Genomic DNA, 16,823 nt, shown 5'->3' on the forward strand with positions numbered 1-16,823 from the left:
AATTACAGTAATCACTCCTGCTGCAGAGACTTGACGTACTCAGCAGCCTTGGCCTTCGTCTCCTCAACGCTCTTCTCATCACCACTCTTCTCCTCGTACTCAAGCCACTTCTTGAAGAAGAAGCGAGCCTGCTTAGGCTTGAGCTTCTTACCCTCATCGATAACAAGCGCTGCACCCTTCTTGCCATCCCTGATGCCAAGAACCCGCTCAAACAGACGGCGAACTTGCTCGGCATCGCCATTCTTGATCTCAAGATCCAAGAGGACGTTCCACAGGTCAACACGCTTAGGGAAAGAAGAGAGTAGACCCTCGAAGACAGTGCGGCCACGCTCGATGTCGCCGTTGGGCGAGCGGAACTCGAGCTGTGCAAACTTGGTGGTTGTTTCGACGTGGGTGTGTTTGGGGAGGGACTGGAGGGCGCGGGAAAGAAGGCCGCGACCGCGCTCTGGAGCGGCCATGGTGTCGTATAGGAAGGTGGCATAGTTGATGAAGAACTTGGGGGAGGATGGGAAGACCTTCTTCTTGAGGGCCATTCGGAAGAGATCATCTGCTTTCTGTCGCCGGATTGTTAGTTTCAATGCACACTAGGTGGTGGGTTTTGAAGAAAAAACCTACCTCGTTCTTGCCGGACTGGATGTAGATGCTAGTCAGGCGTTCGTAGATCTCTTGAGTGTCGTTGTATTGGCAAGCCCGCTTGAAGACTTCCTCCAGGCTGTCATCGTCACCGTATGTGTTCTCCAAGTTAAGCATGGCAACCCAAATGTTCAGCTTTTCGGCGTCCTGCCCAATGGTAATGGTACGGAGAGCACGTTCTGCGATCTCCCTAGCCTTCTCGACTTCGCCCAATTCGAGCTGGAAAGCCATGTACTTCAACCAGAGAAGCGAAGAGTCAGGCTCACCAAGCAAGAGTCGCTCGTAGTCCGCCACTGACTGAGGCCCGTTGGCATCAAGTTCTCCTGTCCGGTCAACTTGAATTTCAGGCTTGCGGTGCTTCCTCTTCTTCTGGGTGCTCTTGCCCTCATCATCGGAATCAGAGTTCATCGCCTCATCCTCATCCTGAGCGTTGCCATCCCAGTCAAAACCGACGGCACCGAGACCGCCCTTCCTTTTCTCTGTCGTGGGTTCCTCGTCGCTCTCTTCTGAGCCATCCTCGCTCTCATCGTCACTTCCACTTCCATCTTCAAGATCGACGCCACCCATGGAAACATCACTATCGTCCTCCTCGTCGCTGCCATCGAAACCTTCGAGCTCAACACCGCCAAGGCCATCCAGGCTGACGCCTTCAGAGTCGACATCCTCATCTTCGCTGTCCTCATCTTCGGCATTATCGTTGAAGTAAGAAGCTTTGAGACCAAAGGAGATCTTGCCTTCCTCCCGGTCGACCTTGAGAACCTTTGCCTTGACAGCGTCTCCTTCGTCGTACAGAGTCTTGGCATCTTCAACCCGGTTATCGGCCATCTCGGTGCGGTGGCACAGACCGCTGACATTGGAGGAGCCATCAACGACGATAAAGGCGCCGAATTGCTCGACCTTTCGGACCTTACCAGTGACGATCTGGCCGGGCTTGAGGTCGTTAAGCGTAATGGGAGCCTTGTAGTTCGGATCAAGGACGGAGTCCTTCAGACTGATCTGAAGCTTCTTGTGTTCTGGGTCACGCACAGTCACTCGGCCCTTGACCAACTGGCCAACCTGGAACGAGTCTTTCCATTCCTTGAGGTAGGAGTCTGAGAGGTCGGAAATACGGACATAGGCCACGACGTCGTGACCAACAGTCACAAAGAGTCCTCCATCAGTAACCCGTCGCACGAAACCGCGGATGACACTGTTGACCTTGACCTGCTTCAAGGAAGTGATTTCAGGGTCCTGAACGGGAAGAGAAGAGCTCAGCACCTTGGACGGTCGAAGAGATAGGTGAATCTTCTTGTTCGCTCTGTCGACGCCGATGACACACGAGCGGACTACTTCGTTCTTCTGGTAGGTATTTGGATCAGCCTTGGAGAAGTCGTCCGCCATGTTAATCAGGTCGACAGCTCCAACCAGCGTGTTGTTGAGCTGCATAATGAGCTGCCTCTCAGTGACTCTGGTTACTCTGGTAGGCAAGACCATGCCAACAGACAATTCGTCAAGAGTGAGACTGTCAGAGCTTTCCCGAGCGGAAAGATCAATGTGACCCTTTGCGGCATCGACTGCAGTCACATGGAACTTGACGGCACATCCAACCGGGAAGTGCTTTTGCACATCCGCGAGAAGAGATAGGTCGTCAGATGCATCAATGAATCGGAGCCGCCCGCGGACATTGGGCGACAGACTAACCCAGAAGAAGTCGTTGCCAACATTGTTGACAAAACCGAACGATGAAGAGCCAGCTTGTACTTGCTCTACGGTCAGCGGAGCGGCGTTGTCTGATTTGACGAAGCTGGGCTTCATGGAGAGTTCGTAGACATTGAATTTTCCAGTACGGTGGCTAATGGGCAGGAAGGTGTAACTGCGAGCATCGTGCATGCCCAGAACCTTTGCGGTCACAACCTGGCCAGGATGGAAAGAGTTCAAGGGCTGTTTGCGGTCCTTGATATCTTCCCAGCTGTCGAAAACTTCGGAGATGTCGATACGGCCTTGGACGTTGTCGGCAAGTCTGACGTTGATCTGGGTTCCCTTGACAGAGTTGATCTTGCACTTAAGAACTCTACCAACGGTTATATCCGACTTGGTAGTAAGGGTCTCATCAACTGGGTTGGCGAGGGTTTCTTCACTGGCAGCGGCAGACTCCTTCGCGGATTCCTTTGCGCCCTTCTTAGGACCACCCTGTGTTGACTCTATTGGGTCCATGCTGAGAATGAAACGACGGAAATCGGTGTCGATAGAGTGGACGGTCGCAGAGACAACTTGGAATTTGACTTTGCCGAACTCAGGCTTGCTAAGATCATCCAGCCCAATGAGACGCTTGGGAACAAGGCCGGTAAGACCGCCGAGAAATTGGATGAACAGACCGATAGGAGTAATGTTTCTAACGAAACCAGTCACCTCAGCACCTTCTTGGATCTCTTCGAATGTACTTGGCATTTTGCCAACCTTAGTGGCCTTCCTAAGGCTCGATCGGCTGGTAACATGAATGAGGCGGTGGGCGCGATGGATGTCGAGGACAAGAAGTTCGTTGAGCTTCTGTCCAACACGAACCTTGGAAAGCGTAGAGATTCGCTTAGAATGAGAACCATCGGCAATTTGATCAATGCTCAGACGAGCCACAAGACCACCAAGATCATCCAACTTAAGAAGTACATATTCGTCGGATTTCTCAAAGACAGTGCCAGTGACAGACTGACCAGGACGGACGGTTTCGAAAGAGGTTCTGTAGCCTTCAGCGAGAGAAGTTGGATCTCTGCAAGAAACCGAGAGTTTCCCTTGAGCTGCGTCAACGTTGAGAGCATGTACGTTAACAACCTGACCAAGCTTGAAGTGCTGAGAAGGGTCCTTGATGTAAGCTTCGCTCATCTCCGACACAGAAAGCCACCCACGGACAGAGCCGTAGAATTGAACAACAGCACCATTAGGTAGGAGGTTGACGATGGTTCCTGGGGATTGGGATCCTGGAAGAATCTCTCTGTAATCTTTCCAGACAGCGGCTTCGCTGTTCAGCAGACTCTTCTTCAAAGTCAAGCGAACTTCACGCTTTTCGAGGTTCACCGAGAGAATTCTCGCAGTGATGGTCGCGCCCTCCCGGAATTTCTTTTCAGGGAACTGCAACCGGGTATCGGCGAAATGAACGGACGGGATATAACCAGTGATGTTATCGGTCAAAGACACAATAAGACCGGTGACCCCCGACTCTCCAATAAGAACCTTGGTGATAGTCACCTTGACTACAGCCCCCAGGGTGACATCCTCAAGGCGCAGGAAGGGTTGATCGATAACCTTCTTTTCGAAAGATAATGAGTAGAGGTTGTCAAGGCCACTGTAACCGACAACTCGTGCCTCGTGAGTGGAACCGATCTTGAAAGGTCCGTGGTCAGAGGTGATGGTTTCGACCTGTCCATCCGCAAGCCTCGAAACATGAACGAATCCCATGTGCTTTGTCGATCCAATTTGAACGTAAACACCAAGACCGGGGTCAACGTTCACAACCGTAACCTCGGGCACGACAGCCGATATGGCAGGTGCATCGTCAGAGGAATCGAGACCATGACCCTGAGTTTTGAATTTCTGAACATGGTCGAGCATAGAGAAGCCGATCTTGTAGGGCTCGGAGCCAGGGAAAGTGCACGAGATACGACCCTTGATCTTGGCACCGATGTTGTACTTCTTCGTAAGGTCTGTCTTTCCCGTTGCGCCGCCGGAGTGCACCAAATCCACAGTGGTGTCCAACATGCCCATGATCTTTCCCATCATACCCGCTGAAGATACCTCAGTCAGAAGGATTTCTGCAGCGGAGCCAGGAATAAAGGAGTTGATGGTGGGCGCGACGCTGAGGAAATGTGACTTCTTGATTGATCCGGAGGACTGAAGGTCGGCAGATAGTTTGATCACGTTGCCACTAGCATTTTGGCCTGTGATCATGCACAAAAAGACAGATCCTTCCTTGATGCTGGAAATGTCTGTTCTGGGGTCAATCTCTTTGGAGGACATGAATCCTCTGATATCTGAGCCTTCAACTCCTAGGTCCATAACCAGACCATGGTCTTCCACACTCACAACTGACGCTTGAACAGCAGTGTCAACGACCAAGTCAGTCTTTTGTAACCCAGAGTTTGCGGATCTCGGATCAATCGAAAGTTCAATGCGCTTCTTGCTCTTCGAGCTGGCGTCGGCAGACTTGTTTCCAACCGATACGACGTAGGCTCGTAGGTATTGACCCAGGTAGAAGTGCTGGTTCAAATCAAAATCGTCATCGTCATCATCGTCCGAGTCTTCTTCTTCGTCGGCCTCCTCCAGCATCTTCTCGATCTTGGTCTCGAGGGTCTTCGATATGGCGGTCAGAGGAACGTAACCGGTAAGGTTGTTTGGAAGAGAAAGCCCGATGTCGTGGGCATTAATACTTGAAACTTGTCCTAGAATGAGGGTTCCCGGTACCAGACGCTGGAGTTTGTTAGTGCACGAGCGTGGAAATGCGCCGATGAGGAACCTGCCGTACCTTGAAACTTAAGCCCTCAATCTTGACACCTTGTTTGGCACGCTTTTCCTGCTTCGCATCCTTCTTGCCTTTTCCCTTTCCTTTCTGTGTCTTCTTAGATGGGGCTGCGCTCATCTCCCCATCTGCGTCTTCCATATCCGTATCCTCCTCGAAGCCTTCATCGTCAGGGCCTTTGTGAGACCTCTTCGCACCGCTCTTTTGCTCGAAGAGAACATCTTTCGTGGCCTTAATCTGAATCTGTTTTCGTTCAAGCGGCGTCAAGACGCTGCCACCACCACGGGGAAACGAAGGCTCGTCGTCTCGCAAGACAGTGAGCTCAGAAGCCTTCGGCGCAGAGCCGGCGGACGAGCTTTTGCCGTCTTTCTTTCCCTCGTCGGATCCCACGCGCACACGTTTTTGAGGATTGCGGGCGGATGCCTCCTCGGCGGCATTGCCCTTGCGCTTGATGGGAGCCATTGTCTGAATTGAATGAAAGCGGGCAAGCTCTCACTCCAAGATCCTCATCGAGAAAAAAAAGATAGCCGGACCCACCCAAATTTTCTTAGGACGACGGCAGAGCGCACTCACCGCCTTCCATCCGATTTCTCGTTAGTTTAAGTGGTTTTCTCACCGCCCTGGATCGCGTCACGTACTAACACGTCGACACGGGTTCCTGCTCGTAGTCCGCGACGTGAACATTGCTGGTGTGTGGGCTCTCAGCTCCACCATGCTTCGATTTCTCCGTTCCATTTGAGCTGCCCTCTTCGCTCTTGCTTCGGCCCTCGCCCATGTAGAATGTTTGTGTATGCCTTTTCTTCTCATGAGACACAATGACTCGCAGTCATGATCTCCCCGAGGTACCTCGCTCTGAACCTATCTTCTTCTCGCCGTCCCACGAGATTCCTTCCTCTCCGCCCTCAATAGCCTCTGATGCTGGGTTACGTCTCAAGCCCAAGAAGCCTCCGCCAGTTACTCCTCGCTCCTTCAGGAGGTTCTTCACACCCCGTTCGCTACAGGATCCTGGGAGCCATGGAAATGGTGCCAGGACAAGTCGCCAGGCCCTCATGGCCCTAAGCTCGCCGGCAGTCAATCGATTGGGACCCGCCTTCACACGAACATTGAAGGCCGTAATGAGCAGCAAACCGGAACCTACGGATCTTACGCGAACACCAAGCAAGAAAAGGAAACTGTCGTTCTCGTCTATTGGATCTCCCTTGCAATCATCACCGATCCGAAAAGTTCGTGTCCGGCACTTGATTGAGGACGATGAAGAGATTGAGGTTCCCTTGAAGGATATCGACATCGGCATTGGAAAGCAGGTGGCCGAGTCGAAACCCGCACTCCCAAAAAAAGCTCCGCTCAAGGTCGCGCCAATCTGCCGTTCCAAAGCTTTGGAGACTTCGGGGGCATTTTTCATGCGCAGTGTCACTGGAACTCGAGCAAATCGAGTGACAATGCGAACCAATTCCGGTGCTGGTTGGTATTCGTTTGTGGTAATCTATGGTTCCTCTTTCTCACTGTGCTCTAGGCTGGCAAGATTTGACATCAACCTTCTACTCTCGGCCTGACGACAGCCATGCTTGCACGAGCTCGTCAGGCGATCGTCTAGCGCTTCCTTTTTGCACAACAGCTTGCAACAGTATGTTACAAACTCTTACTTGAAGTATTCGATTGTTTCATATTGACCATTTTTGCAGCCAATACACTTGTTGCTGTTGGCGACGAAGAAGGTGGCATTCGACTGCTAGACTCTGCAAAAAACGATAAAGTCGGGTTTTCGAAAGCATTCCTCTCATTCCGCCCACACGCAAATGCCATTATGGACATGGATTTTTCGTCTGATGACATGCTACTTGCAACGGCGTCGGGTGATCAAACGGCTATTGTCATTGACATGGCTACTCAGAAGCCTGTTTATTGCTTGTCAAATCACGTCTCATCACTCAAACAAGTCAAATTTCAACCAGCGGCCAACAACAAAGTCCTCGTCACCTGCAGCCGAGATGGAAATGTCAGCATTTGGGATTTGCGCTGCAAGGGATTTGAGAAACCTTCACTGCAGGTTCAATGCTCGCTTGAATCCGAATCAGAGCTCGATCCCGCCATGTCGTCAAAGATGACCTATCCACAAGTTCTCAACACTGTTCACGGTGCGCACGCCTGGATGCCTCAAATAGCGACTCCCGAAAAACCGGAGACCCAAGTAGCTCGTTCCGACATCACGGTAACCTCACTTGCTTTTCTACCACCTGGTCGCGAGAATCTCTTCGTCACTGCATCTGAAGCGAACGCTTGCGTGCGATTATGGGATTTGCGTACGGCGCACAACAACCGTCGTGGCCGACCTGCGCTCCCCTTGTCCACCACTCGAGAACCAGACAGCCATATCAAATACCGCAGATTCGGAGTAACCTCCATGGTGCTGGGTGGAGATGGTTCAAGGCTCTATTCACTTTGCCGTGACGGCACAGTATACGCATATTCTACATCACATCTAGTCCTTGGCCATGCCCCCGAGCTCTCATTGAACAATGATCGTCCACGGCGTTCAGGTGGAACGGATAAGGACGGCCTCGGACCTCTGTATGGCTTCCGTCACCCCCGTCTACGTGTTTCCTCGTTCTACGTCAAACTTGGTGTACGGAAAGCTGCCGGAGACAAGCCTGAGATGTTAGCCGTGGGCAGCGGCGAACCTTGTCCTCTCATTTTCCCTACCGACGAGAAGTTCCTCGACCCTACCACTCAACAGCAAATTTCACCTCTCGAATCGCCCCGAACACCATCATTTTCTACACGCTCTGGCTTGCGCCGTGCCAACTCAAGCATTGGACTATCAGGACGCCTTGAAGACATGATCCCGATCTACCAAACGGGAACCCCACTGATCGAAGGTCACAAGAAGGAGGTATCCGGTGTATCATGGACCTCCGAAGGCGAACTCGTCACAGTAAGCGACGACTACAGCGCAAGGTGCTGGCGCGAAGGACCCGAAGCAAGAGACCTCAGGGTAGGCGGAGAGACCGAGGGCCGCAGATGGCGCTGTGGCTGGGCCGATACGAAAGACTCCTTTGACGACGAAGACGAATGATTCGCGAATACCACATTACATCATCTCTATCACTCTGTTGTTTGTTTGTTCGTCTCTGTGTGCGATTGGCATTCTGTCCGTTTTCTTTTCCATTGCAAGCATTTTATGTGGCGTTCAGGGCATACCTACTTCTGTGTTTCATTTAGCGGGTGTTTGTTTATTGTTTAGAGGGCTTGCACTGCCATCATTCCATCTACATCAGTGGCGTCTTTGCATAGAGCATTTCGCCATCTGCATATAAGATTATGTTGACTTCAAATCAGATCTCCAGAGAAGCCTCGTGTGTAACTTTCGTTGTACCGAAATGCCGGACTAACATACAACATTACAAGTCCGGAACAGAAAATCATACTAGGTACACAGATCTTATTATACTTTTTGTTGTCTAAATTTCCACAGAGAATGAAGATATTAAACTTGACATCCAAGCTAAATAAGCCGAGGGATATAACATAACCCATCCTCTAGTGGTCGTGACCATGTCCATCATCCCCCTTCTGCTCAGGATCCAACTTAATCATGGTATCAATGCGCATAATAGCAATGCAGGCCTCGACAGCACTCTTCAGCTGCTTGAGCTTGCCCATGCTAGGCTCAAGGACACCGGCCTTGAGGCAGTCGTGGACGCGGCCCTTGGCGAGGTCAAGGCCGTAGTTGCGGTATTCCTTCTTCTTGGCGACGGCCTTCTCCTTCTCGTTGGCTTCGCCTTCCTGTACGCGTTGAGAGACGGCGTGGCGCTTGCGGAGTTGAGCGACGAGCTCGGAGGAGTCTTTGGCAGCGTTGACGGCTAGGGTCTTGGGGACGACGAGGAGGGATTGGGCGAATTCGCCGATGGCTAGTTGTTCGCGAGAGCCCTGTGGGGTTTGCTATCAGCGGGGGATCTGAAGTAAGGGGGTTATTGTACGTACCACTGTGACGGCGAACTCTTCGAGGTACATGTGAAGGGCTGTCTCGACAGCACCACCACCAGGGACGATGCTACCGCTCTCCAGAGCACGCTTGACGGCGCAAAGAGAGTCGTGGACGGAACGCTCCATCTCGTCCAAGCTGAACTCGTTGGCTCCACGCAGGATAATGGACGCTGATGTGTGAACCTTGGTGCCCTTGACGAGGATGCACTCGTCATCGGATATCCGGTCCTGCACAACCTCATCTGCGTGGCCCAGGTAGGAGGCCTCGAACTTCTCGTCACCGTTCAGGTCAGAGAGCGAGCTCACCAGAGTAGCTCCTGTGGCCTTGGCAATTCGTCTTAAGTCTTCCTTCTTGCAGCGTCTGACAGCCATGGCGCCCTTCTCAATGAAGAGCTTGAGAACCATGTCGTCGATACCCTTGGTGGTGAAGACAACGTTGGCTCCAGACTTGAGGATCTTCTCGACACGTTCAATAACAATTCCGGACTCACGCTGGCGGATCTTCTCCAGCTGATCGGGGTCATCAACTGTGATCTGAACGCCGAGCTTCATGCGCTCCTTCTGCAGGTTCATGTCGAGACAGGCAATCTTGGCGTCTGTTATCCGAGTCTTCATGGCCTGAGAGGCAACGGTGCAGTTAAGAGCATAGCCGTTAACGAGGACTGACTCTGTTCCACTCTTTCCGTGGGCCTTGAGGATGTTCACTGCCTTGACGGGGTACTTGACCTCGTTCCTCTGGTTTGTGCTCTTCACCAAAAGCATGGCGTCGACAACCATGTTAGCGAAGAACTCGGCATCAGAGCCAATAATCTTGCTGGACATGGAGGTCTTCGCAATGTTAAGCAAGCTCTCCTTACCGAGGTTATCGACTTTCGAAGAAATGTTCTCGTTCATGTATTTCACGGCCTCCCGAAGCGCCAGTCTGTATCCGTTGATGATGGTTGTGGGGTGAATGCGGTTCTTCATCAATTCGTTTGCCCGTCGGAGGAGCTCAGCGGCAATAAGGACAACGGAGGTGGTACCATCACCGACCTAAAAGCGTGTCAATAATAACAACCTCATGGGACCGAGTGCGGAGGGCGGGGGGTAGAACAGACCTCCCTATCCTGTTGCTGAGCCAGGTCCACGAGAATCTTGCCAGCAGGGTGTTCAATATCCAAAAGACTCAGAATGGTAGCTCCATCGTTTGTAACCGTTACATCCTAGCAGCTGTCAGAGTACATTCAAGTATTGTCGAGTTGGTAAGCGTACACCGATGTCGTCGACCATCATCTTGTCCAAGCCGGAGGGGCCAAATGAGCTCTTGACCACATTTGCAATCGCTTGCGTCGCGAGGACTAATATTCGTCAGGATTTGACCTTACAAACAATAACCGATGGAATTTCGAGTCAACATACCGCACTGGTCGCGCACATCGGCACCTGTGATTTTCTGGCCTCCAAGGACTGTGTGGTTTGGTTAGTCTTGACCGTCAACGCGGGGATATTGAAAATTTCAGGGTGGGAGCGAAGGCACGCACAGAGGGTGTCCGCATTCCGCGGGGCTTCGAAGATTCCAGCCATGTTGATTCAGATGCTGTGTGAGCGCAAGTCCAAGCTCCGACAGCTGCTCTCCTGGAGGGTCCTGCACACATTATCTGGAGGGTCGGCGCTAGCCAAAAGTTCTGCCGGGGCGGTGAAGATTTCATCCCACTTGGGGCACCGATTTCACTGACTCACCACACTGAGGGGTTCCTACTTTCTGCTTCTAGTCTTTGCTCTTCCGGATCTTTTTTTCTGGCCAATTCTCCTGGTCTCGACACCTTCTCATCCACAATGGCCACCCAAGCTCCTGCCGAAACCCCGAGCGCTGCTCAGGATCTTCCTGACCGCACCCAGAACCCCGCCGGTGAGGCCGCTCAGGGCGAGTCTAAGAACGCCGCAAAGAAGGCCGCCAAAGCCGCAGAAATGGCTGCGAAGAAGGCCGAGAAGGCCGCGAAGGCTGGACAGTCCAACAAGGGCCAGAAGTCCGGTGGTGGAAAGGCAAAGCAGAACCCCGATAAGGCTCTGATTGGTATCGACGTTGCTAAGGAGGATGACTTCCCTGGCTGGTACCAGCAAGTCCTCACCAAGGGTGATATGCTCGACTACTACGATGTCTCGGGATGTTACATTCTGAAGGTGAGAATTGGCGCAACTTAGGTAGACTGTGAATGCTTCTGCTGATAACGGCCAGCCCGCTTCATACACCATCTGGGAGGAAATCCAACAATGGTTCAACGTGCACATCAAGAAGATTGGCGTCAAGAACTGTTCTTTCCCTCTTTTCGTGTCTGAGGATGTCTTGCAAAGAGAGAAGGACCACATTGAGGGTTTCGCTGCTGAGGTCGCCTGGGTTACTCATGCGTATGGCCTAGCCCTAACTTTGCTGAACTGATCGCGTGCTAACATATATATTTGGCATACAGCGGTTCTACCCCTCTCGAGAAGAAAATTGCTATCCGTCCCACCTCCGAGACCGTTATGTACCCCTACTACGCCAAATGGATCCGCAGTCACCGTGACCTGCCTCTTAAGCTCAACCAGTGGAACTCCGTCGTCCGATGGGAGTTCAAGCACCCCCAGCCATTCCTCCGAACACGAGAGTTCTTGTGGCAGGAAGGACACACAGCACATCTGACTCAGGACGCCGCTCACGAGGAGGTTCTGCACATCCTTGATCTCTATGCTGAGATTTACGAGAAGCTTCTGGCTGTTCCGGTCGTCAAGGGTCAGAAGACCGAGAAGGAGAAGTTTGCGGGTGGTCTCTACACCACTACTGTTGAGGGCTACATCCCGGCTACCGGTCGTGGTATCCAGGGTGGTACCTCTCACGGTCTCGGCCAGAACTTCAGTAAGATGTTCGGTATCACCGTTGAGGACCCCTCAGCCAAGGGCGACGAGAAGAAGCCCCCTCTCCACGTTTGGCAGAACTCATGGGGTCTGTCCACCCGTACCCTCGGTGTCATGGTCATGATCCACAGTGATAACACCGGTCTGGTCATCCCTCCCCGTGTTGCCGAGAACCAGGTCGTCGTCGTCCCCGTCGGTATCACCGCCAAGCTGACCGAGGACGACCGCGCCAAGCTCTACGCCGAAGTCGACAAGCTCGTCGACACCCTCGTCGAGGCTGGTGTCCGCGCCATCTCCGACAAGCGCGAGGGCTACTCCCCTGGCTGGAAGTTCAACGAGTGGGAGCTCCGTGGTGTCCCTCTCCGCATCGAATTCGGCCCCGGCGAGTCCGCCGGCAACTTCGTCTCCACTGCCCGCCGTGACATCCCCGGCAAGGACGGCAAGGGCACCATTCCCGTCCCCGAGCTGGCCACCGCCGTCCCCGCCCTCCTCGAAACCATCCAGAGCGACATGTACAAACGCGCCGACGACCAGTACCGCTCCCACAGGAAGCTCATCACCAACTGGGATGACTTCACCCCTGCCCTCAACGACAAGAACATCTGCATCATCCCTCACTGCTTGACAGAGGAGTGCGAGGACCAGATCAAGGACATGAGTGCCCGTAAGGCCGAGGAGGACTCTGGCGTCGCCCAGGACTCCCGCGCTCCTTCCATGGGCGCTAAGTCTCTTTGCATTCCCTTCGACCAGCCCGAGGGCATTGTCCCCGGTGAGACGAAGTGTACCAACCCCAAGTGTACCCGTCTTGCTGAGAAGTGGTGCATGTTCGGCCGTAAGTTTCCCCCTCATATACACATCCCACCTCGACGAGAACAGGCGTGTACTGATCATTTCTTCTCCCAACAGGTTCCTACTAAACGCCCAACCATTACCAGTCTAACCCAAAGCTATGCTGTTAGTGAAGAGCATCTTCTCACCCGCACACTCCGCGGTTTCCACGAACTTATCACGACTCTAACGTCACTCAACACCGTACAGTCGGCATTTAAGCCGATCGTCACATTTATTTCATGAAGAGGCAGGAAAGGAAAAGTCTGTAGAGGCAGGGCCCAGGGGCAGAGGCGTAGTTTGGTTGGTAGGCAGGCATTGTTGGCAATTGGACTTGTTGTGTTGCGTTGTGCTGCGTCGCATTTTCATTCGGATACCTTGACTTAACTATTGCTTGTATGGGGGAGTCAGTTTAGGGTATGTAGTTGCGAATATATCATCACTTAACAATCATTTACTCTGGAAGTGTTGACGGAGACTAAAGTAAATGTTACTTGAGCGTATTTTATGAGTGTGTTCAAATGCAGGGGAAGATGGCCAAGTTAATAGAGATGACACTTGTTGATCACCATACCGGTGCAGCGGGTATTATATTCAGTTCCAAGATCCAAGATTCAATATCCTATGCTATCCTATCTAACAAAGTAGATCCCAACGCTAGCGCGAAAAGATAGAAGCCGACCCATATCTATGCAAATAAAGGTACAAGTAGAAACAAAAAGGCCGTGGGGAATAAGGCTTTCGGCAAAAGACAAACAAAACGAAAAATTGCCAAAACCGGTAGGAAAATGCTTGATGCTAAGACAAGAAATGATAGGAGGTAGTGAAAGAGAGAATCAGTCTTTTCGACCGAGTGTGAGACATGTAAGAGATGTGGGAGCTAGTAGTTAGGTATAGCAACAAAGAGAGTATGTGTCGTCTATTCCAGGGTCGTTAGTATGAAAATGCGAGTCCAAAGTGATCAGCAAGACGCCACCGACTGTCCGCTCACCGTACGATTCTTCTCGAAAGTAGTCCGTAGGCTCACACTGCGGCTCGACTTTCTGGGCCAGTTCATCAATCGGTAGGCGTTGCGAGCCGTTGTGTTCTCCGTGACGTAGGTCACACCGTTTTCATCGACGCCTGAGATGTTGACCTTCGGAATCCCAGGAACACTGGGAAGATGAATGATGTCGGAATCGCTGTCGTTGAAGGACAGGCTCCCATCATCAGATGTCGAAGACTGGGCACGCATGTACAGAATTGATGGCGTGGTTGAAGAGCGATGGCCGCTCCAATCACTGACAGACGTAGCCTTACTCTGTCTTGGGTTCACATTACTGGTGTTCTCGGTCTGGAGGAGCAGGCCCATGTAGGTGACTGATTCGCTGGGCCGATCAGGGTGCTGAGGAATAAGGGCGTCAAAGAAGCCAGGCGAGGGAGGCGGAGCATCGGTATGCCGCCGACGGTGATTAGGAACGTCCAGCTCTTGACGCAATTCTTGACGCAAAGCGTTGGCAGGATCGCTTGTAGAGATGCTTTTACGTACGTCTGAGTTACGTCGACTCCTCTTGAACGAGCTCCTGCGTCGTCGTCGTTGGCCGTCTTTGAGGGCGATCGGTTTAGGCGGGGTGGCGCTTTCGTCGAATGATTCTTGAGACGAGGAAGGAGTGAATGGCTGTCCTTGTTCGGGGACAGGGACCCGTTGGAACGCCTCGTGGGAGTTGATTTCACGAATAATGGCGTCTTGAAGGGTTTCGAACGTCGGATGAGGTGCGAAGTCCTGAGTCGTCGAGGTGTATGCTTTGCGGAACATATCCATGATCTCGGCGACCTTCTTGTCTGAACTCGGTAATGGTGAAGGTGAAGGTGTTGCAACTGGTAAAGGACTGTTCATTATTTCTGCAATTGTGGGGTTTTTTTTTCCTTCAAGATTGCTCGGAGTTGGTGGCTGGATAGCCTTGTGCGCGATCTTCTTGGGTCTTCCTCGAGCGGCCAATTCTGTATTGATGGAGAGATCAAGGATGTTTTTCTTCGATCCAGCTCTTGGAGCCATGCCAGGCCTTTTGTAGTTGCTGACATTCGGTAGACGCGGACTTGGAGTAGAATCATTTCTTGAATCTTGTTGTCTCCTGGTTTCAGTCGGAGTCGTTCTCACTGAAGTGACTGTAGGTAACGTTGGGCTATCCGGTAGAGGCCGATTAGTCCAAAAATCGCCTTGCTTATGAGCCGGAGGGACACCTAAATGTGGTGAGAGACTTCCCTCGGAAGTAGGTGTCAAGCTCTGATCGGGGAGTACTGTTGGAGCTGATCTGTGCGTCCGTAGGAACCCTTCAGCGGAGGCATTCGCTTGCTCCGATCCGGCAGCTACCTGGTCTCGATAAAATTTCGGCACAGAGTAAAGAGCTTCCTGTGAGATTGAATTGACAAGTTGGCTTTCTTTGGAACCTTGCGATGAGCGAGAGCAGCCGCGAGCACTGTCTCCCCGTCCTTGGAAGTCTAGCTGGTATGAATGACTCGTAAGCCGGCTAGTCCCGCGGGAAAGCGAGCGGCTCCTCCTTCTACTCTCTATCACATTTTTCGCCATATTTCGATCCGCCACATCCTCCTGGTAAAGAGCTGATATGATGCGAGAGTATCGCTTTCGTCCATTCTTTGGTCGAAGGAACGGTGCCATGTTACGCTCGGCAACATCCTCGTTGTATGGAGATATTGGAGATGGAGATACTCTAGGAGGATGCTGCATCTGACCCTGGTATCTATGAGACGAGAAAAGAGCGTCAAGAAGGTCGACATGGCCGGGGTTCTTGCGCGTAAGGCGACTTGAAGCACGAGCGAGAGGGATATGCGCCGGGCGGGCTTTCAATTGGTCATGCAACACTTCGAATTGTCTCTCGATGTTCTGAAAATGTTCGTGTTCTGCTGGTGAAGCCGAGCTTGGAGGGCGGCCGATAGGACTTTGTGTCTGCGGCTCGCGGTCGTCCGAAGCTGGGGTCGACGGGGTCTTCTCCGCATGGAAGAAACGCCTTAGGGCAACCATGTTGGTCAGTGCGCGGAGAACTATTTTTTGTGGGCAAAGCGGTTGAGAATTGAGCGTCCACTGTCCACATAAAAATAGTCGTAATTAAGCAGCGAGGAGATGTCGGAGGACTGTTATTGAGAGATCAAGCCGTCAATAGTAATAGAAGAAAAAGCACGAAAGAATGGCGAGGGCGAGTCATAGCAATTCGTTCCCCAAGGGGGTCGTCGGGGGTGCAGAGAGTACAGGAGAAGCAAGGAGAGAATCAAATCATGGTGATGCAGGAGGAAATCAAACGAGAGGAGAAGGAAGGGGGAGGGGAGAGAAAAAGAGAATGACGAGTGGGAAGGTGGAGGGCGTGACGGACAATGCCAGGAACAGGTCCAGGAACGGAAAGGCTAAGAGGATGGCTATGGCGATGGGGTTTGCAGATCACACGAACACTTCTCGATCAGGGGGCCAGCTCTGGTCTACGCTTAGTCTTCCCGTGGCTTCCGCTTTTCAATTGCATACAATCAATTATCAAGCATTAATGCAGCCTGTCGAATACAAGGCAATCTTTCATTCTGCAGCAGTTCCTTCTCTCCAGAGAACATGCCATAAAGAACCGGGGTTGCAGGGAACATCCTGGCGCGGAGAATTGGCAGAACGTGCGACAACGTCAATAATGCAGCTCTGGTAGACTAAGGCCGGTGACAGTGCTGTGACAGGCTGACAGCGCGCGACCAAGCAGGGGCCCGGAATTTGGATCTACACCCGGTCGCCCTTAAGCGTCCAAAGGCACCGCCGCTATCACCAAGGCTATTCTGGTCTGGGCGCCTTGCCTGCACACGAACTATCACCAACACCCGAAAGAAAGCCGAAGGTCCCAATTACAGCCAAAAAAGCAAGTCGCAAAAGCAAACAAAGACCACTGCTGCGAGATGCCCCATTTTGTCGCCACGAGCCAGGACTCCAAGAGCCCACGATGGGGCCGATCGGCGCTGGGAAGCACCAGCACCTTCTCTTTCAAGCTGCGCCACT

General features: G+C 52.3%; 5 protein-coding genes across 5 annotated transcripts; 2 read left to right on the top strand and 3 right to left on the bottom strand.

Annotated features, from left to right (window-relative positions):
* Positions 1-11: 11 nt before the first annotated feature.
* BDV14DRAFT_197179 (putative rRNA biogenesis protein RRP5) lies at positions 12-5,581 on the bottom strand (the record flags this gene model as incomplete). Its single annotated transcript, XM_073772611.1, has 3 exons — positions 12-554; positions 616-5,070; positions 5,126-5,581. 3 exons carry the CDS (start codon positions 5,579-5,581, stop codon positions 12-14), a joined length of 5,454 nt encoding a protein of 1,817 aa, XP_073631365.1.
* A 216-nt stretch (positions 5,582-5,797) lies between these two features.
* Positions 5,798-8,432, top strand: BDV14DRAFT_153707 (WD40 repeat domain-containing protein). The gene is made up of 3 exons (XM_073766632.1): positions 5,798-6,580; positions 6,633-6,743; positions 6,802-8,432. The coding sequence occupies exons 1-3, from the start codon at positions 5,935-5,937 to the stop codon at positions 8,190-8,192; spliced, it is 2,148 nt and encodes a 715-aa protein (XP_073631366.1). The 5' UTR covers positions 5,798-5,934; the 3' UTR covers positions 8,193-8,432.
* BDV14DRAFT_153683 (chaperonin-containing T-complex alpha subunit TCP1) lies at positions 8,425-10,746 on the bottom strand. The gene is made up of 6 exons (XM_073766631.1): positions 10,624-10,746; positions 10,502-10,549; positions 10,355-10,440; positions 10,201-10,305; positions 9,101-10,135; positions 8,425-9,046 (listed from the first exon to the last, which is right to left on the bottom strand). The coding sequence occupies exons 1-6, from the start codon at positions 10,664-10,666 to the stop codon at positions 8,657-8,659; spliced, it is 1,707 nt and encodes a 568-aa protein (XP_073631367.1). The 5' UTR covers positions 10,667-10,746; the 3' UTR covers positions 8,425-8,656.
* An 88-nt stretch (positions 10,747-10,834) lies between these two features.
* BDV14DRAFT_167905 (proline--tRNA ligase) lies at positions 10,835-13,358 on the top strand. Its single transcript, XM_073767767.1, has 4 exons — positions 10,835-11,263; positions 11,319-11,488; positions 11,551-12,806; positions 12,881-13,358. The coding sequence occupies exons 1-4, from the start codon at positions 10,919-10,921 to the stop codon at positions 12,889-12,891; spliced, it is 1,782 nt and encodes a 593-aa protein (XP_073631368.1). The 5' UTR covers positions 10,835-10,918; the 3' UTR covers positions 12,892-13,358.
* Positions 13,359-13,728: 370 nt separating this feature from the next.
* BDV14DRAFT_153714 (uncharacterized protein) lies at positions 13,729-15,995 on the bottom strand. Its single transcript, XM_073766633.1, has one exon. It carries the CDS (start codon positions 15,819-15,821, stop codon positions 13,764-13,766), a length of 2,058 nt encoding a protein of 685 aa, XP_073631369.1. The 5' UTR covers positions 15,822-15,995; the 3' UTR covers positions 13,729-13,763.
* Positions 15,996-16,823: the final 828 nt, after the last annotated feature.

Source organism: Aspergillus stella-maris, assembly GCF_047715825.1.
Source record: "Aspergillus stella-maris strain CBS 113639 unplaced genomic scaffold BDV14scaffold_9, whole genome shotgun sequence".
Lineage (NCBI taxonomy): Eukaryota > Fungi > Ascomycota > Eurotiomycetes > Eurotiales > Aspergillaceae > Aspergillus > Aspergillus stella-maris.